This window comes from Pleuronectes platessa, chromosome 8 (genome assembly GCF_947347685.1).
Source record: "Pleuronectes platessa chromosome 8, fPlePla1.1, whole genome shotgun sequence".
In the NCBI taxonomy this organism is placed as follows: domain Eukaryota; kingdom Metazoa; phylum Chordata; class Actinopteri; order Pleuronectiformes; family Pleuronectidae; genus Pleuronectes; species Pleuronectes platessa.
In genome coordinates, this window is record NC_070633.1 from 17,230,913 (window position 1) to 17,251,794 (window position 20,882).

Here is a 20,882-nt window from a genome sequence, read left to right on the forward strand (position 1 = left end):
AAACAGCTTTTTTTGTCAGTCAACTAATGAATTAAATAATTCATAGTTCTGGTCTGTCTCAAGGTTAAAAGCCTATAGTTTGAAATACCACCACTACTACTTCTTCTACTACTGATAATAATAATACACTTTATATGTATAGCACTTTACTTAACAAGGTTATAAAGTGCTTGACAAGGAAAAAATAAATAAATTGTGTGTGCGTGAGGAGGACATGGCTGTTTGTGTATGTGTGTGTAAGGAGGACATGACCGTGTCTGTAAGGAGGACATGACCGTGTCTGTATGGAGAAATAGTGAGTGTTTGTGCGTGTGTGTGAGGCGAAACTTGTGTGTGCGCAGTGTTTACGGTAAAGCGTCTCTCTGGCCCCGCCCTCTCGGTGATAGAAAACTCGGTGATGTCGCTTCGTCTTTAACAAGCTTGACCCAGAAGCCGGAGAAGGAGGGGGAACCGAGGGGACAAAACACACCGAAGCACCGAACACAGTCTGGAAGGCGGCAGGACGGACTCTCCACTAAGCAGGTGAGTTGTGTCTGTGAACGGCTCCAGGTGGTCGGTCGCCCGGGGCCCACGCTGTTTCCCCCCCGCTCGCAGATACTCGGTGCACTGCAGCGTTGGCAAGGAGTGGTCACGCCGACATATCAGAAACACGACTCCGAGGCTAGCGCTAGCCCCCGTGCTAACCTAAAGTTCAAACCGTGCTCCGCGGCGGCGCCGCTGTCTTCACGGGGACCGCCGCCTCCAGCAAGTCCTTGATACCGAAGGCCAACGCACACAATCACCTCTGAATTAGCTCAAAAGGCCGCTCCACCGAACACACGCCAAGTCCAGCGCCCGTGCGTGCTAATCTGTGTTTGCTATGCTAACGCTAGCCCGCTGCTCGGCTACGTGTGGGTTATTGTGATGCTAACGTAGCAGGACAGCCAAACCAGGTCACACGGGTGCTGGGCGAGCGCGGCGGCCGACCAGGGCTGATTCGATCCCCTCTGTGTCAGTTATCTGGACCGTGGCGTCAGCAGAGCCACCGGGTGAATACATTTTCGAAATGCCGGAGTCTTTGTTCGGGAGAGTCGTTTGATATCAGCGTGATTTCATCGCTGGCTGTGGGTTTAAGTCAACGCTGCCAAACTCGGCGCCCCTGCCCCAGATAGATGCAAAACGTTGGAGGGAGGGGGGGAATCAATTCACGACTCTATGTGTGGGGGTTTGATTGTTAGATATTGTTAGATAAGGGACCGGGGCGCTAGCTCAGTGCAGCAGGCTCCAGAGGGTTCAGGGTACGGTCTGCCGGAGAGGACCGGGGTCTGGGGATCAACAGGGGGCAAGACTGTGACGGGTTTATATCGCTGAAGTCGCCCGGGTTCAGTTTCCTGGTCTCACACGTTCACAGTGGTTTGAACTACTTAACGTTGCTGTCTGTTACTGTCTGTGCTGTCTGCTGTAAACTGGTCTGTCTGTCTGTGGCAGACAGTCATCCATCAGTAGTTTTCACCAGGGACCACTTTAAGGGAAACGGAAACCTCACTACACGTTTGTCTAGACATGTGTGTTCCGCTGTAGGTTGAGCCAGTTTTGTGTATTTGCAGCGTAAAGGTGGTGGTCCTAGGAGTTGTCGTCTGTCGCACGCACAATCTGGGTGGGAGTTGGAGGTTGTTCGCCTGAGAACCTGTTGGATGGGTCTTGTGCAAACTTGCTCTGGTTGGAAAAGAAAGGGCAGGGTGGGGATAACTGTCAACCTGAGTGAGAACAAGTAATCTGGCCTTTCTCTTGTAAACAGCGGTGTCATGCAGACAGGGACTGCAGTGTAGGTAGGTGTCTTCTGTCTGGGCTTTAGTACTGTCCTGGTTAATGGTTATTGTGTCTGTGTATGTGTGTAACACAGTCAGCGCTGCAGGTGCTGCCACTAATAATACCATATGTGACTGAACACCCATGTATCAGCCTTTGCTCACCGCTCGTCTCCAAGTCGTTGTTTGATTGTTGATTCTTGCCCCCGACACTGACTACAATTGTGTCTGCTGTCTGTAGGCTCAGGTTAATCCACAAAGGGAACTGGTTTGTGTGAGTGTCTCTGCGTGCATGTGAACATGATGTGTGTATGTGTTAAGTGGATTAGTGAGCTAAAACTTGAAATCCGTCCTCGGCTTAAACCATCCACGGTGGCAGTGCACCGACATATCAGCAAATCGCAGTGTCAGTTACCTGGAGACGTGAGAACAAACCTGTGTCTTGATGGTTCGTCTAGTCGGGAGTCTCTGCTGCTGATGGCAGGTGGGAGCCCTCGCTGTATTAACCAGTGTTTCATTAAGCTGACAAAGGCCTGCATTGTTGGTTTCATATGTGCACGGTGATCACAGATGTCTTCCGACAGGGTTGAGTGAGTCATGCTGACTGACGACTGCAGAGGCGAATGGAGATATATGACTGGTGGTGTGTCAGGCCTCGATCAGATGTTTGGGGAGTTGTTGACCCCGAGGCTCTGTTGACATTTTGACCATTTGTTACAGTCGCGTTTAGGGAAAGCGAAAGTGACCCTATCTCTGCGTGTTGTTCCCTGCCTCGCCCTTCAAGGATTGTAAATAACAATACCACATTGTTTTTCTGTTTGGACGTGACTTATATGCTGGCTTTAGGCTATTTAAAGTCTGTGTAGTGAGTCAAGGCTCATCCTCAGCGTCCAGGACAAAAATGATTAAGTCCATCGTTTCAAAGTAGATTCTGTTCTTGTGCTAAATTCTGATTTGCTGCTTTTCTTTTCTTTTTCGTAAAGTTGTGTCATGAAAAAAACAATTATAGTCAGCAATATATGTTCTTCTAAAAATTCAGCAAACTGTGATAAATTGCCATACCCATTTCCAGAGCTCCAATAGATTTTATTTTGTCCTGTAATCAGTTTAAAACCCAGACATATTGAATTTGCTGAAATAGAAATATGAGAATATGGAAAATATCCATATTTTGAACTCTGGAACTACTGAATACTTTGACTTCCCCCCCCCCCCCTAAAGTTGCATACACTATAAGTAATTTATCAAAACCATTACCAGCATATCTGACTTTTGCTTCAATTAGTTTTCAGCCCCTCTAAAATAAGGATTCTGCTGTTAGATGATTGGAACTCTGGAAATAAACCAACCAAAATATATGAACTATATGATTCTCCAGCCTTTAGATTCACAGAGACTGAAAGCGGAACAGAAACCAGTAGACTGAAAATAATTTTGTAAGTGGGAAGTGGTTTGTGGTCGCATGATCAACATATTGGCCGTGGAGGATTGTGTTAGGTAGTTCTTTTGAGGAAAACGTTTTATTGTGAGCCAAATTCACCGTCTTATCCCTTTACAAATGTCTGATGTTGGATCCTTGACATCCTGTTGGTGAGGAAGTGGGTTAGAGGGGAACGGGGAAAGTCTATGTTCAACGAAACTCGCCGGGGACCTTCAAGGTTAAAACCAACAGCTGTGAGAGAGGGAGACGAAAGGAGGACAGAAGTCATGAGTGTGTCAGGAGTGACATGAACTTAACCCCCCCACCCCTCAAAAACACACACATGCACTCGCACAGATACACTCACACTCCAATGGTGTTGTCTGTGCTCTGAAACTTTTTTTCACGCTTGCGTTCGTGTTCTCAGTTGCACAAACTTCTCATTGTTCCAGTGGCCTCCTGGACGGACAGCTGTGAATTCCACACTCTGGCTGAGGTTAACACACACACACACACACACACACACACACACACACACAGAGAATATCATGTTCCCAAGCAAAGTTGGCAAGAAATAACAATCTCAGTTTATAATTACTTGTGTATGAATGGTGTGTGGCTTGTTGATAATGATTATATGCTCCATTGGACTGAGACAGTGTTAACTATAAAACGATCATCTAATAGGTTCTGTTTCTCTGGGCTTGTCTTCCTGTGGCTCCCCTGAACCATTGTAGCCGGTGTCCCTCTCAGGTTGTTTTACAGTGGTTGAGTGGGTGGGCTGCTGTGCTGAATTGGCAGGAGACAATGCAAGGAATGCAAGATCAGCTTTTATCTTTTATTCAGCACTCCTTATCTGTCTCTACCCCCCTCTTCCGCTCCTGCTCACCCTCTCACTCTGCTCCCGTCTTTCTTGCTGCCAGAGTCTCTGCTTGCTTTATTTGTTTGCAGTTCTCTGACCGTCTCTTGGGCTGTGGTGGATAATACAAGCCCTTGGCCTGGCTATGACCATATATAGGCATGTGTGCTCCAGGACAGCAGCTAGTGACTGGCTCAGGTGGGAGTTTATGTGCTCGGGGGGCCCCGCAGCCACCAAACACAGCACCGTGTGTGATGTCATGTCTTCCTGTCAGTCAGCCTTACACATGCCCTGGTTTCTAACGGATTCCTTTTTCATGTGAAAATTCATATCAGCCACTCCTCGTTTTCTCACCAGGCCGTCCCAGTTTCCTCCCCCTTTTTTCCCACACTGGGCACACCCCAAGCTGGGATTCTTTTCTAAGGAAGCGTATATGCGTGTGTGTTACTCATTCATTTGAATGGAACTTACAGGAACAGCGGCCGCCTCTGCAGGTTTCATTTGATCAGTTAAGGGTCATGTGTCGCAATACTTTGAAACGGTGATATCACCCTGGCTGCTTTTTTTTTTGTGTTTGCACAATCTGAAGCAGGTGAAACTCTGAGTCATTCCTCACCATGTCTCTGTTTCAACCTATTACACCTTCTGCTCAGCTGTTTGTCGTATGGACTTGTTATCACTCTACCTGTCAAGCACACAAACATTAAATAGTAAATGCAGGCCCCTGTTTGTTGTCCAAACTTGCAGCACGTTTTTTCAGTGCATGTTGGGTAGACTTTGAGAAACAGAAATTTGGTCACCCCTCCTTACGTTTGTGTGTGTTTTGGCAGAGGGTGTATCAAACAGATAAGAGGATTTGGCGTCTCCACTTGTTTGGCTCCGATATAACAATGTCTTTCTCTCAGAGCACAGACGACCGAGCAACACTCTTTGGGGGGAGGGAAAAAGAACAGTGAAGTTGAAAGAACAAGAGTAGCAGACTGAGAGAGTTGGCCCAGATGAAGCTGATAAGAGAGGAAAGGCTGGAAGAAAAGCAAAAGGCAAAGTTAACCCGAAGAATGAAAAGCGAGGACACACAAACATATTTTATATCTCTCAAACTGCCTCTCTCAATGCTCTGTGGCCCGCAACGAGCTGCAGGGTGCTGCCGTACGCAGGCTAAATGTTGAGTAAATACAGGGTGTGTCTGTAGGCTGGAGCTTCTGTATGTCTCTGTCTTCCTCTCTGTTTTTCTGCTCGCAGTGCAAACACAGATCTTGTTGCCACACTCGTATGGTATTCCCACTGTGTTGCTGTTTTTCAGGTGCCTTCAGCCTTCACTGAAACCGTTCTCCCTCTCTCTGTCCTGATCCTTCTCTTCCCTCCACCTCCCCGTCTTCTCTCTTCCTGCAGTCCATTCCTCCTCGTTTCTGGGCTTGGTGGTTCGGTGTCGTCCTACACATGAGCAGCTAGAGCTCAACCTCTGATCTCGGCTCGATCTCTCACCTCTTCTACTCAAACCACACCCACAGGTGAAGGTTTGTATTCCAGATTTTTCTCTGAAACTGACTGTGTCGGCGCTGGTGTGTGTTTTCTGTCTGAAGTGTAAAGAGAAGTATGCGGTTGTTCCTAAATTGAATGACCCCTCTTGTGATGTTAAGCTTCCTCCAATTTTTTGGGTTGCTTCTCTTTTCGTGAAACAGGCCTTGCTCTTAAATATTTTGAGCAGATTATGCACCACCATAGCAGATGAAAGTAGTCAGACAGAATTAAATAATTATGTATATATCTTATAATATGATTCTTCTGAGCCAAACGTACAGGTCCATTAAATAAACATGTATATGTACAAGAGACGCTGCATATTCCTCTAAAAACCCAAATAAAAATGTTGTTTCCTTCTTTTTAAAAGTAAAAGTTAGCTTGCAGTCTCTAGATAGTACATCAGTGCTGTTTTACAAAGTCTACGAACTGCACAGAGTTTATCGAAAGATCTTTCCTCATCTGTTGTTTTAGTCTGTAAATATTTTTGTTGGCATCTATGAGGACAATAACAACTCTGAGGTCTCCTCCATGCATTGTTCAGTGTTGATATCATATGTATGGCTTGGTGATATTGACAAATTTAATATTGCGAAACTATCTCCTCATTTATGTTCAATGCCATAAGGATTTATGAACACCTATCATCTAGCCCTTCCTCCTCCCGCTCGATTTCTCCTGTATTTTGTTTCTCAGATCAGACAAACTCACATGATCATGTCATGTGAATCATAGTTTTAGTGACACTACCTGGGTAGTTCACTGCTGCCCTTACCATTAGCAGTGATTCCTTTCACATGCTTCTTGTGGTTTTGGCTTTTATCAGTGCTGACATGGTCCAGTAATCCTAAAGTCGGCATGAAAGTTGAAGCAGAACATTTCAGAGTTTGAAGGGGTGGAAAATAAAGTTATTAGACCACGACAGACATTCTGGGGAATAGACGTCGTTAACAAAAAACATTTTCTTAATTGACACCGGGCTGCATGATATGATCAAAATCCCATATCCTGATGGAACATTTTCATATCCAGATAACTATATATATATATATATATTGATACAAATACCCTTTCTTGACTGTGTAAATTGGGCCAAGCCTTTGCAGATGTTAATTTGTAACAGCAGCTGTTATCTCCTTCTATCTTAGTGAGTCTTTGCCATATGGTCTGCCGCCGGCAAAAGCCTCTTGCAGCGTCTGCAACATCATTTGAGCACCCGACTGAACTTCAGTGGCTCTCATCCATTCACTCCTCTCGCACCATTTTCATTAATCTTGCGTTTATGTAAAAGAGGTTAGCGGCTGTGGCTGTCATTTCTAAGGACTGGTCTGCAGCTGAATTTTGTTCATGTCAGACTTTTCATACCCAAACAAGGTCCATGTGACAGAGGGAGCCCCTCTTTTGGCTGGTCAGAGTCCTCCTCCCTTTCATAATGATCCTGTTCGGTGCCACATTTACTCAGCAGTTCCTTCATGCAAATGTCCGGCCTGCACCCTCGCGGTGTGGAAGAACACAAAGCCCCATTCAAATGATGACAAGTATTGCTGTAGAAGAGTGATTTGCAGCACATTAAAATGAAAAATAGACCATGAAATGACAGACAATTTTCCTCCACCACACAACATATATCATTATCACACTGCCCTACTGTCTGTATATTCACTAATGAGGCCAAAAGTGCATTTCTACTGTTGTGCAATCCCAACCGTATATAGAGATGGATGACGTGTCTCCACTTCCCCTCACTATGCAAAACTAATGCCAAAATATCCTGTATACAGGTGCTGAGTCTGCGTAGCTGTAACTTTGCGTAAAGATGCTGTATAAAGGTTTTTGTTGCGTCAAATAACTAAGTAAAATCTTGAACATACATCAGTCTGGAAACAACTACCTAAAACAACAGAAACCATCTTTTGTTAAGATATACTTGTATGCAATAGGCTTCTTTTTTTTTATTTTTTATTTATTGGGCCCATGTCCCCACCAGGGAATGATCAAGATGCTTTTGCTTCTTTTTTTTGCTGAGCGGTCGTGTCGTCTGTTTTTATATACAGTAATTGGTGTGGATGGGTTTCAAGAGCTTGAGCCTAAGTTATAAAACCAGCTCTGTCAGCAGACAAATCCGATCTGACTCCACATCATCACACGTGTCCTGCATCCAGTGGATGTTGCTGTACTTTGTAAGGAGAGGTGTGTCCGTTTATGTTAGACTCCCTCTCCCCGTGCTGTAGTGTGACTGAGGGTATGTGTATGGAAGTGTGTAACGCCCCCCTCTCTCCCCTTGGGGCCGTGTAGTGTGTATGGAGCAGTGTGAGAGCGCAGCGGCTCTGCTGGAGTCGGTCAGGGAGCAGGAGGTGCAGTTTGAACAGCTGACCCGGGCGCTGGAGGAGGAGAGGAGGAGAGTGGGCCTCTCTGCCACCAGCCCCTCGGCCCTGGGTCGCCCCCTCCCTCACACACAGGTAACGCTCCCAATCGACAACCCCCTTTTGGAAATCCGTAGACTTCTACAGTCTCCATCTTGGATCGTCATTCCCTTCATCCATTCAATTAATGCATCGTTTTCTCCCATTGACATCCGTCATTCATCACTCCTCTCCTCCGCCTCGCATTTTCTTCTCCAGCGCTCTGCGAGTTTTTGTCCGCACGTCATCATCAAGCGAATTTCTTCATTGTCTGTATCTCAGAGCCATCTGTCTGTTTGCCCACATCCTCAAACGAATCTGTTTGTGCCTCTGCATAGTTGAACTGCTTTAACATGCCTGAGATTGTCATCATCCCACACTTTCAGCATGCCTTCAGTGTCACTCAGCAGATACACGCTCTGACACACACATGTTTACACCTTGTCCGCCTCAGCTGTGGAATCTGTTAATTTCCTCTCTGTTGCAGCATGTTGTCTTCTGCTATGTGGTCAACTGTCATGCATGTGAATCGCAATATTATAAATCACTTGTGGTAACATTTTTATTTACTTTGTTGTTATCTTTTGATTTGTTTATATCATATATATTACTTCTATTGTGGCTGCTACCCTACAAATTATGTTGCATGTTTTGTAAATTGAACAGCTATAAATCAAGCTCTGTGTTTTTTGTTTACATTGTATCAGTCCTATAGCCTATGTTTTAGAGTTGGTTATTGTTATAATAATAATATATTATAAAACTGTTGGGATTTGTGACATTTTGACAAATTTAACTTATGCTATTTGTGTGTTTACCAGTGAGATTGTTTCACTGCTTTGCCAGTTTGTAGTCTCATCTCAATTTAGAGCCATTATTATGGTCTCAGATAACCAAAAGCTCCGGCATTGCAATATTCAAGAGCTGACATTAAAGCTTATGTTTAGGACTTGGCCTTATATAGGGACTCACTAGAGTAATTTAAAATGTATTCCTTAATGTTTTCCTTCCTTTGAGGGCATCCTGACATTGATTTGATTGAATATTTTGTCTTTTTTGAATCCTTGGAAAGGGCTTCTTCTGATAAGTGTCAAGGAGCTGGAGGATGCTGGATAAGAGAGGGACTTGGTGTTTTTGGCCTTGTGCTACATGGTTTATATCTGTAGATATAAATGGTGATGACGATGTGCATGGTTTTAAACTATTTGTAGATGAAGTGGTATTAGGGGAGGGAGCAGCTGTAGGGGAAGTGCGGCCAACACTTCGATTGCATATAAATAACAGCCCTGCCTCCTTGTGGACATGTTCTTTAGTGCAGTACACGATACTCAGTGGGAGTCAGTGTTTGATGTGGCATTCAACACTTGTATTATTAATTCGTTTTTCAAATAGTAGCCCAGTTATCCTGTGTCACATCCGAATCAGGTTGAGGCTGTTGCTCATATTTTGAAATAACATTGAATAAGAAGTTTTGCTCAGGGCTGGGTAGAAAATATCTGAGTTATACAGGGTGACAATCATTGATTATGTAACAGACTAAAGGGGGATGAATGGCTACACTCCAAAGTGTCCTCCAAGTCTGGCAGGGATTCACAGACCATGAACATGCAGGGATGGTGTGGTCAGCACTGAATGTGCTTCAGCTGCAGTAATATCATCTGGGTGGTTGTAAGAAAGTAGACAGCTCTGGCTTCTGGGAATCAGGCGCTCAGGCTCACTTGAATGTTTTCAGTGACATTTTTGTTTGCATCATGTTATTTTTACACCATGTATTTCAAAGTTGTGTGTTTCTTTTATCCCAGAACGGGCGTTTAGGTGATGCAGACATAGAACGACTGAAACTCACTGACGCGTACATGAACGGAACACAGGTATGTGTTTTTGTATGTAGATTGATGCAAATGTTAATATATTTATACATCCGATTTTGAAAAAAATTAAATGCTTGTTGTGTCTCTGCTACAGTACAGAATGGTGGACCCTGCACACGGCGCTCTAGATGAGAGCTACACACCGGAAGACGACTTACAGGAAGTGCACTCAGTGTTTTCGGAAGAGGGAACCACAAGACGGATGGACACAAGTCTCCCTCACATGAAAAAACCAATGTCACGCACAGTCCTGCCCTCTGACTCCATGTCCATCGACGGGGGCTTGTCCGTGTCCGGTATGGGGGGCTACAGTGCCACACTTGACCGTCCTTACAGGCCGCCTGCAGGAGGAGACTACCCTACTGCCACAGTCCCCAGGAACTACCACTACGCGCCTGTAGGAAACGCAGGGTACGACGAGTACCGGGCGGGCCCGCCATCTGAAGCATACACTAGCCTGAGCAGGGGCTCACACATGGACGAGCGTTACAGGTACAAGACCCTCCTATAATGGAACTGTTGTTTCATGATTTATTTCTGGATGTAGTAATATGTCATTTTAAGTGTACATAAAAACGCTATCCTTGCACTCAAACCAGAATTTCCACTGTTGAAGCAGGTCTGTTCTTCAAAAGTGGTCACTACAATATTCACTGGAAATACAGACAGCGGACATTGAGGTCCAAGTGGTTTAACTGTTATTTCTTTCCATATATACTCTTAACTTTATAGAAATATAATGGAGGAGATTGACAAGAGCAGAATTTACAGTAATTTATAGTTCATGATGAAATACATGATAACCAATGAGAACATCAAGGCATATCCAAACTTCTTTTAACTCTGGTTAGAATCAGGTTTATGAAGCCAGATAACAGGTGATGCAAGACTTAAATTTGACTTAGATTTATCCCACATCACTGTGTCCCTAAGAAGGGGAAATAACTGAGGATGGGCTGTATGAATGAAACAAGTGATTACTTCTGTTCTTCTCTTCCCTCCACAGGCCTGTGGATGGCTACAGGACTCTGGATTCTGGCTACCGGGCTCCAAGCCGTCAGCAGCTTGACCCTTACGCAGCACAGCCCCAGGTGAGCCGGGGAATGAGGGCCTTGGGCTCAGCATTGGAGATGCGTTATGGCCAAGGCCACTATGGTCTTGAGGATGACCAGCGCAGTGTGGGATATGATGACTATGGTATGGGGCCTCCAGTCATGCACCCTGGAGGCTACGGAACCATGCCGCGTCTGGGAGCGGGGCCGGGGCCTGGGGTTGTGGACCGACGAAGACTCAGGTAAAACATTGTTATTGTATCTTGCATCTGTTTGTTGGGGGGGTTTAATCTGAAAATATGACTTTAGACTGATCTCATTATTCTGTTCATTATCCCCCTGACGATATGCAGGAGCTGCGAGGACACTTTGGATGGTGACATGGGAGGAGGTGACCCTTATGCCTGGGGCGTTGCCATGACAATGGACAGAGGCAGCATGGCTTCCCTGGACAGCACATTGAGAAAGGGTCCTCCCGCCTCATGGAGACAGCCTGAGCTGCCCGAGGTCATCGCCATGCTGAACTACCGCCTGGACCCTGTCAAGACCAACGCTGCTGCCTTCCTCCAGCATCTCACATTCAAGAATGACAAGGTAGAACAAATGCAGGAGACAATTATGTTTCTGTGTGGGGATTATATGGTAAATCTGTGATACGAGCTTGCTAATAATGTGTTTTGTCTTTAGGTTAAAACAGATGTGCGTCGCATGAAAGGTATCCCATCCTTGGTAACAATGCTGGACCACCCCAGCAAGGACGTCCACCACTCGGCCTGTGGAGCACTGAAGAACATTTCATACGGGCGAGACCAAGAAAACAAGATCGCCATTAAGAACTGTGATGGAGTGCCCGCTCTGGTCAGGCTTCTGAGGAAAACCCGTGACCAGGACCTCACTGACACTATCACAGGTAACGCTGATCATATAAAGCTAAAAATGTATAATTTGTATTGTATTTAGTATTTAGTGCCCAAACACACATATCAATTTGGTCAATAGAATCAAGATAACACATGCTGGTGAACAAAAAATAAGAAACTCGCTCATGTTTGATTCTTTATATAAAAAAACAGAAATAAAACTGTTAATAACGTATAACGCTTGAGTTATGATGTGAAGGACGAGAGAAACCAAAGATCAACTCTTCAACATGATTCAATCATTATTCATCACGTTGACAGCAAAACAGTCAAATTATTTAAAGTGGTAGTAAAAGTATTTTTGTAATGTCGTCCCAGGCACCTTGTGGAACCTCTCATCCCACGACTCTGTGAAGATGGAGATTGTAGACCACGCCCTGCACGCCCTAGCTGATGAGGTGGTCGTTCCACACTCGGGTTGGGAGCGAGCAAGCAACGGTGCAGAGGAGAGCTGCAAACCACGCCATCTGGAGTGGGAAACCGCCTTGACCAACACTGCTGGCTGCCTTAGGTACGCAAGAGATCAATGAATGGAAAGAAGAGAATGAGAGCGGTGGAGACTTATTTTGAGAAGAAAACATGCAATTATGTGCTCAAGTTCTCCCTCTCTCCAACAGGAATGTGAGTTCAGAACGCAGCGAGGCCCGACGAAAACTCAGAGAGTGCACAGGATTGGTGGATTCACTCATGTACGTTGTCCAGTCACAGATCAACCGCAAAGATGTGGATAATAAGGTACCCACACTCTGAAGACAATCACAGATTTTTACACTTTTAAATTTGGTCCTTCCACTCATGACACCTTGTTCCCGTTTCATCCCCTCCTCCTGTAGTTGGTGGAGAACAGCGTTTGCCTCCTGAGGAATCTGTCCTATCATGTTCACCGTGAAGTCCCCGGCTGTGAACGTTACACAGAGTCCGCGCCCGTCAATCAGGGGCCGACCACCACTAAGAAAGGGGGCTGCTTTGGCTCTCGAAAGGGCAAAGGTCAGTGTCCGACAGCGACTTAGGGTTCCAGTTAATGTGTCAGAGATTTGCTGTTGAAAGATGGATTGCTGCTGCTGCTGCTACTGCTGCTACATCTGCTGCTGCATCTGCTGCTGCTGGTGGTGCTGGTGGTGCTGGTGGCTTTGAGCTTGTTGGTGGCGGAAGCGCCTGTTGCTGTTTTTCTCACTCTACCACTGTTTCCCTCCTTTTCTTCCTCTCTTTCCTCCTCTTACCTTTCTCTCGTCTTTCTTCCCGCCCTCCTTCACTCCCTCCTCTCTCTCTCTGCTCTATTTAGATGAATGGTTTTCTAAAGGTAAGATTCCCCTCTCGGTGTTGTCGTCATACGTTTTGGAAAAACTATTTTGACCGCTCTGTCATCACTCATGTTACTAATGCATCATAACAGTTCCCTACACAAATGTGAACGTTGACTTCACTTGCAGTACATTGGCATGATCACTGGATGTCAAACCCCACTGCATGTTCAAAGTGCTTGTTCCACTGGTTGCATGGTTGGGTGTTACGTAACGCTGTCATAAAGCCGAGGACTGAGGATAACCTGAATGCTCATCTCAGCTGGCTTCACTTGAATTCTTTTCTTCAGCTCTAACTTTCATGTTTTGTCTCCCGGGTTTTTTCTTGCTGCAGGAAAGAAGGATGGAGATGATGGAAGTGGAGATCAGGTGGATATTCCAAAGAGAACAACACCCGCCAAAGGTATGTGTTTGTGGTTGTGTTTGTGTATGTGTTTTTTTTCTCTTCACATCATGAATTGATCAGTCTGTGACGAAGCTGTTCTACATGAACAGATAAATTTACTACTTGCTACTTTCAGGATTTATTCTTGACCCATAAACATAAACAGATTTCCTGTAAAACCGCAAAAATCTCATTCTGGAGTAAAGGGGTTTTTCACTATGATGCAAGTGTTGTGAAATACTTAGTCACTTGATTTGTTTCTCCTTTTTTATTTCAAATTCAGCAATTTATGTACAGGCTCTTAATTCTTTGGTCAAAAAACAATATGTAAAAAATAATTAGGTTTATGTTTTAAGACCATGTCTTCATCACATTCTGTATCTATTAGGCTTTTATGAGTCTTCGTTAGGCTTAGAGATGAAGATGTTTTGTTTTGAGTCTGAAGTGTCTCCAGGCTCTGATGGCAAATGTCCGCTTTAGTTGAGACTTAACCTGCACCTTGTCCAAGATGCTGAAATGCGATAGACTCTAATCTAATCTACTCTGTTCCCTCTCCGTTGACCTCAGGTTACGAGCTGTTGTTCCAACCAGAGGTGGTTCGTGTTTACACGTCGCTGCTCAGAGAGAGCAAGAATCCCTCGGTGCTGGAGGCTGCTGCCGGTGCCATCCAGAACCTGTGTGCTGGAAGATGGACTGTTAGTACCATTTTAACACATCCATATAAAAACATAGTATTAGTAAATAAAGATAAATAGTAATGTTTATGAGCTTTTTGAGTATGTGAAGGGAAGTTTACCTCTGACCCGTCGGCTATGGAAAAAGTACTCAATACTCAATCTGAAGTGAGTGGAGTAACACTGCTGTTGGTGTAAAACGACTCATTACTGCCTGCGTCTGCTCGTTCTTCAGTACGGTCGATACATCCGGGCCACTGTGCGTCTGGAGAAGGGTCTGCCCATGATGGCAGAACTGCTGGCTCACGGGAATGACCGTGTGGTCAGGGCGATGTCCGGAGCCTTGAGGAACCTCGCCATCGACAACCGCAACTGTGAACTACTCGGTAAGAACATCAGCTTGTTGAAAACCCTGAGATTTTAATCATGGTTAAGTTTATTTTGTTCCGAATATTTGTTCTTCGATATGCATGTGAACGTTTTCTCGAAAGCTGAACTACATTACGTGTTTCCCTTTGCAGGTTTGCATGCAGTGCCTCACCTTGTGGCCAACCTGCCTGGAGGCCAAAGTCAATCTGGACGTGTTCTATCCGAGGAAACTGTGGTTTCTGTACTGAGCACGCTCACTGAGGTGCTAGGCAACAGTCTGGAGGCTTCGAAGACTCTTCGAGCCTCGCAGGGCATTGAGAGGCTGGTGCTTATTAACAAGGATGGGTAAGTGGGTTCTGTAGAGTGAGATAGGGGAGGAAAATTGTGCTTTGAATTTCTTTGTGATCACAAGCACAGATTCTACAGCCCCACTGGAAGAACAGGACATAAGGTCTGAGCCTGAACATGTCTGCCTGTGTCCCACAGCAAGCGTTCCGACCGCGAGGTGCGGGGGGCGGGCCAGGTGCTGCAGCTGGTCTGGGCCCACAAGGAGCTGCGTCGGCCTCTGGAGAAAGATGGCTGGAAGAAGACGGACTTCATGGTCAACACCAGCACCACCAATGGCCCGAGCACCCGAACTAACGGCGCCTATGAGGACAGCACCACGCCGCTGCTGGACAGAGGTCAGAGTCTGAAGCATTGTGGGGCTTCAATTATTTGAACCGTTTTTAAATCCTACGTTTAGTGAAATATTTACAGATGGTGAATTTACTTGTTATGTGTGACTTGTAATCATGTATTGCTTCATTTTAGGGGAAAAGAGGGACATGATTCCACTCAACGACCTTGGCCCTGGTAAGTACATTTATCATCACTTCATTTGAAGGAGACAAATTTGTAGAATCTTTTTTTTTTCCCACTTTGACAACTGAGGTAATTTTTTTCTCTGCACATTTTAGAGGCCTACTCTACACTGGACCAGAGGGAGAGGAGACACACTCTGGATGACACCACAGACACTTTACCGGTACATAGAAATCCTGCTAATGCACATTCACTTGCTGGATTGCTCACTTAACTTCACTAACCGCTACTCACCTGTTCCACTATGACTAATTCCACGGTTTGACCTTTTTCGTAAACGGCCTTTTAAAACCTCACATTTACTGACAATTTCTTACTCTCACTTCCTCTCTTTCTTTCTCTCGTTGTCTCTCAGCGAGGGGTGTATGGGGGCAGAAAGGGCTCCCTGCCTCTGTTGGACTCCTACGATGGTTAGCCCTCCCCCCTCCCCTCTACTCCCCTCTGCATGTAACAGCATGGTATGTCCAGCTGACCTCTTGTCCTGCATGGACTTTGAGCTCTTTTCCTTTGTCTTATATAACTTCAAACCCTCAGTGAATCCTGGTCTCTGTCATTAACTGTGGACTCAAACACTGGTTGAGGTGTATTGTGCTGATGTGTACTTGCTGGTATAGTATGCTGCAAGGTGGTCCACTCTATCTGTGTAGAGATTAATCTCAGGCTGACAAAGAATAAAGTCCCCAGAACAATAAAGGCTGTTTTTGCAGTAGTGATGTCACAATATCTGTTTTCACTTTTGTTTCCAAAATCCTCTTTAACTTCTGAGGAAGAGGTTTTACAGTTAGACCTCTATTGTCTCAAAAATAGGTTTGTGTGTCTCAGAGGAGGAACTGCTGCAGTGGGTTTACAGTCACTTTAGGAACGGAGTGCAGTGTTTGATAACATTTCCATGTTGGGGCATATTTGTCTCCGTGTCCTCAGTTGCAGCTTTGTCTTTTGATGCCTTTTGTCAGTGGTTTTCGATTTGTTTTTCAGTGCACTCTCTTGTGGCTCTACAGGGTATTGCAACTCATGTGGTCAATTAATATCAACAGATTTATTATATAATTCAAATGTACTATTAAATTTAGTGAATTTATATACATAATGACAGGGAAAACTAATGATATTGCGGTAGTATTGAACATCTGGATATTGTGACAGCTTGCCTGTGCAGCTTTCTCATACTTATACCACAGAGTGAGTCTTTGTTTCTCCTCCATGTTTAGTGTGTAAATTAACAAAATATATATATCTATATTTTTTTACAACATATAGTTTGATCTGTTTATTATTCTAATGGGTCTATATTTTTGCTCCGCTCCTCCAGAAAAACTGATCGTGTGCATCACTCAGACTGGGCCGTCCCTGCCCTACCACTGCTACTGAGGAGAGAAGATCCAAACGCACAGACTCTCTCCCTCTCCCCACCCCCTCCTCTCTTGATCCCCCTCTTTATCTCTCTCTGTCTCTCGATCACCCCGCAGATGGGATCAGGAGTTGGGGGTTGGCTTCCAAAGAAAGCGGTTTGTGTTGCAGACATGCAAGTTCGGCGCAGCACAGATAAAAACCAACTTTTTACAAATTCATTCAAGTTGTAGCAACAAAACTATATTCTGTTTTTGAATTATAGTAACTCTGTAAAGGCAATCACCTTAGTTGACAATCATTTAATTCTGGTGTTGTCATCCTGCTTTTTTTTTAATGTTTTTTCTGTTGTCGACATGTTGCTGCCAACACCCATATCCTGATGTTGAATTTGTACGTAGACTTCTATGTAGGGTATATACTGTATATAAAAAGAAAAATGGGATTGACTGCATTAGTTTTAGCTCATTAATTTAAATCATCCCTCTACTGGGATTGGTGGGAGGGTGGGACGCGGCGGCAGACCGACGACGTCCCTGTAGATTGAGAATGTTTATATAGGAGTTATTTTCCTGTCTAGATTTATTTTCTCTCGGTTGGGACGAGCTCAGGCGTAGACAAGAGAAGACAGGTGGGTGTATATTTGTCATACAGTAAACCTGTGGCTGTGTGTGTGTGGGGAAAAAATTAATATGGACCTTTTTGAATGAAAGTGTGTGTGTGTGCATGGACCCTACCCATACGACCACGTGTTGATTGTTTCATCAGCTCGTCGTCTCTTTTTATCGTGTGCTCCTACTCCTGTGACAATGCTTCTTTCTTTTTTTTTTATATGTACCAACTGCCTCCTTTTGTGTTTGATACTTAAATTTCCATATTTTCTTTTGCTCCCCCTTTGGAAAGATTAGTTTCAGCTGCTGTGTTTTGACTTTAAGCAGAAAAACACATCAGACCTGTTCGTGAAATGCGAAGCGCGGAACGTGCACCACTAAACCTCTGCAACTTTGCGATATCCTGCTTCAGAAACCATTCCATGCTATTTTATTTAAGGTTAACACTATGGACACAACATGAGTCTTCAAAAGGGGTCTCTTGACTAATATTTATCTCTGATTTGTCCTCGTACTGATAAAATACTACTTGCTCTTTCTTTGCAATGTGTAGTCATTGAGACGTGGACATTTTCATTCCTGTCGTGCCGTATTTACATTTACACTTGGGAGTTTTCTTCACTCAGAGGAGACTCGAGTTTTTAACAGACCGATTTGGGAAATGTTTCCTTTAAAGCTGGACAAAAAGCACATTTTTTTTGTCTTGATTCTCTTTTTTTTTTTGTACTTTATTCTGTCTGGTTTGTATTTTATTTCGGGGTTTGTACGTGAGGGAGCGGTGGATGCAAGAATTATGCAATTAGTTCCACTTTTTAGTCCCAGTTTTACTGCTGACTTGTTTTAAAGGCAAAAGAGACCAATCATCTTTGTTTTTTTTACTCTCCACTCATATAGTATATTTGTACTGTTGCCTATCCATGTAAAACTATGATGTACCATTCATACCTGCCTTGGCTCTGAGAAGTTGCTTTTTTCAGTAAAGTATGTAACTGGTAATACTGTTGTTTTTATAAATAAAGATCTTTTCTTAGACAAGATTTGGCCACGTGTCCTTGATGTGGCGGTGTCATGTATTGTATATAAACACGTCTAATTAAAGAGAGGCAGTCTGTCTGTCGGAGTAACTTCATACCAAACGCAGAGACTTCACACTATGTCCCTAGCATCAGTGTGCTGAGTTGGATGTTCTGATCCAGTAATTATCAGGGCTTATGTCAATGGAGTCACAAGACTTCCTTGAAACTCACCACAACCACATTTATCTCCATAAACTTCAGATCCTGATCTCAGGTCTTTACTTCTTTCCCTCGTGAAGCTTTTCAACTTTAAACACAGGATGTGCATGTTGCACAGTTAAAGACTCTTAAGTGTTGACATTCTCAGCTTTGCTGTCGACTCCGGTTACACACCGAGCCACATGCTGACGGGGAATAGCTGTCCTGTTTGTGTGTGTGTGTGTGTGTGTGTGTGTGTCAGGCCCCAAACATGATGAAAGTACACATGAGGTTTGTACAAGGACGTGAACTGCTTCTCCAGTATGTTACACATCTGAAATGCATGTCCAACTGTTTGAGGAGCAGCTGCTGGATCACACGGGCCTTGAGTGCGTGTCAGAGTGTGAACGGCTGATATAATTCAGGTCATGATGTGTATGTGTCAGACTGTGACCCCAAACAACTCAAACAAATAGAATTCTATGTAAATGTTAATAGAAATTTAGAAACGTTTCCAGGTGTTGAATGATTCATTTCCCTCTCCCCTGACTGATAACAGTTCACCACACAGGCCTGTAGAGAACATTAAGGAGGTTGAATCCTGTGTAGTTTTAATTTAAACAATAAAAAATACCCTGAGTTTATAAACTGTATACATAGTTACTACTATTAAAAATACATAAACTAAACTATAGCTGGTTAAGTATATCAGTCGTATAAATGTGGTTTGAGTCTTTTTCCTATAAACCTATATGTAAAACATTTTTCTTATAAACTGTCCTGATTTACATAAGAACATTTCTAATGAAGACAAAATTAGAAATCAAAACTAAAAGTCAATGTTTTAAGATCAGAAAACGACGAATTGACTTTGAGCAACTTACATTTTCTGCTTGACCCTGTTGACCCTTTAATAGAATTTAAACTGCACCACTTAAAAATGCATGTTTGAGATACTAAAGACAAGACCGGGTAGTTTAGGTTTTTTGAACAAATATATTAAAACTTTAAGGTTTTGAGTTGCTTCTTAAATTAGCTGCATCTTCCATATACTCAATACTTCAGTGTCTATAACACACAGGAAGTAGTTTTTTGCTGTCCATTCAAGTGCCCAAGTCTGACTCTTTGAACCTGATAACCAGCTCCAGTATTTCTCCACCATTGATTATTCTAATTATTACTATTTGAGGCAATTATTAGACCTCAATAGAACAGTTAAAGTATTTGTAGACACTAATATATATAAACTGTACTTAAATAAAAAGCTCTAACCCCACTTACATGAATTAAAGTTGTGTCGGGAAAGTCAAACATGTTGGACATGTTCTCTGGCTGCTTCAAGTGAAAATCTTACTGACACGTGTTTGTGTGTGTGTGTCTGTTAGGAACTGAGTGTCTGTAATGTTTGTAACCTGCGAAGCTGGCACTCAGACACACACACACACGCACACACGTACCCACCCTTAAACCTGAGACGACTGAACGCAGCAGATTCTCCCTGCCTGACTCCCTGTGTCCTATCATTGGGTGTCATATCTATTTAAAGCTCTGACGCTGCTCTTCGTTTCCTTTCTGTCTTTTCCTAAAGCTCAACTCGAAGCAGCCACGTCTAAACTCCAGCGTCTACGAGGAAGCTGTCTGGAGGATAAGAACACGTGTTCAGAGGGGAATGGCTGTTGTGAGGAGTTGAAGCCGTCCATCTGTGGGACACCCGCAGGTCGGTTACCATGCATGATAAGGGAGGGAAACCACCCAACTGGGAGATCGTGTGAGGCCTGTTTCCTTCCTTATGATCCCTGTAGCTGATCGGTGGAGGAAAGTGAGTACAACCAGATCTGCTTCCGAGGGGAAAACCTGCTTTGTTTTGATATCTCATGGATTCACTCGGTAGTCCATCCTCTTCCAACTCAGACGACGAGTCCCTTGATCGCACCCCAGGCCCGGATTCTTCTCGCCACACCTCCCACGCAGGGAAGCAGGGCCACTTCGGAGGCCTCGGCTACGGGATCTGGGTTGCCTGGCACCAACTGAGGCCCTTCATCCCCTTCTTCCTCATCAGCTTCATGGTGGTGGCTCTCGTCTACCTGATGCAGGCGATCATCTACGGGGGGCCCTTCAAGGACCCGCTCTTCTTTGTCAAGTTCAACGAGCGCTGGCCCCGGCCCGCTCTACACCAGCAGGACTCCCCAGCACCGACCGAGGTCTTCAGTCCGGTCCCCTCCTCGTCCCCCCAGCAAGTCCTCCTCGAGCTGTACGGAGACAACGAGACGATGAGAGATGTTTGA

The 20,882-nt window shown here is 44.4% G+C and overlaps 1 protein-coding gene across 4 annotated transcripts; it reads left to right on the top strand.

Moving 5' to 3' along the window:
• The first annotated feature begins 384 nt into the window (after window positions 1-384).
• On the top strand, window positions 385-18,418 carry LOC128445745 (catenin delta-1). 4 transcript variants are annotated; one of them, XM_053428562.1, is made up of 20 exons: window positions 385-522; window positions 5,459-5,583; window positions 9,792-9,860; window positions 9,955-10,352; window positions 10,867-11,154; window positions 11,266-11,506; window positions 11,600-11,822; window positions 12,151-12,343; window positions 12,450-12,567; window positions 12,666-12,819; window positions 13,115-13,132; window positions 13,468-13,536; window positions 14,086-14,213; window positions 14,428-14,578; window positions 14,714-14,906; window positions 15,048-15,244; window positions 15,375-15,416; window positions 15,521-15,588; window positions 15,781-15,883; window positions 16,735-18,418. In XM_053428562.1, the coding sequence occupies exons 3-19, from the start codon at window positions 9,846-9,848 to the stop codon at window positions 15,838-15,840; spliced, it is 2,556 nt and encodes an 851-aa protein (XP_053284537.1). In that variant the 5' UTR covers window positions 385-522; window positions 5,459-5,583; window positions 9,792-9,845; the 3' UTR covers window positions 15,841-15,883; window positions 16,735-18,418. The 4 variants fall into 4 exon arrangements, with proteins under 4 accessions (XP_053284537.1, XP_053284539.1, XP_053284538.1 ...); XM_053428564.1 differs by lacking the exon at window positions 385-522 and adding an exon at window positions 1,330-1,808; XM_053428563.1 differs by lacking the exons at window positions 385-522; window positions 5,459-5,583 and adding an exon at window positions 1,331-1,808.
• Window positions 18,419-20,882: the final 2,464 nt, after the last annotated feature.

Excerpts from the sequence above, each read along its gene's own strand:
- LOC128445745 (XM_053428565.1), top strand. The coding sequence starts at position 7,654 with ATGGGTTTCAAGAGCTTGAGCCTAAGTTATAAAACCAGCTCTGTCAGC. Across the intron at positions 11,507-11,599 it reads TCACATTCAAGAATGACAAG|GTTAAAACAGATGTGCGTCG; the intron begins GTAGAACAAATG and ends TTTTGTCTTTAG. Across the intron at positions 15,417-15,520 it reads ACTCAACGACCTTGGCCCTG|AGGCCTACTCTACACTGGAC; the intron begins GTAAGTACATTT and ends TGCACATTTTAG.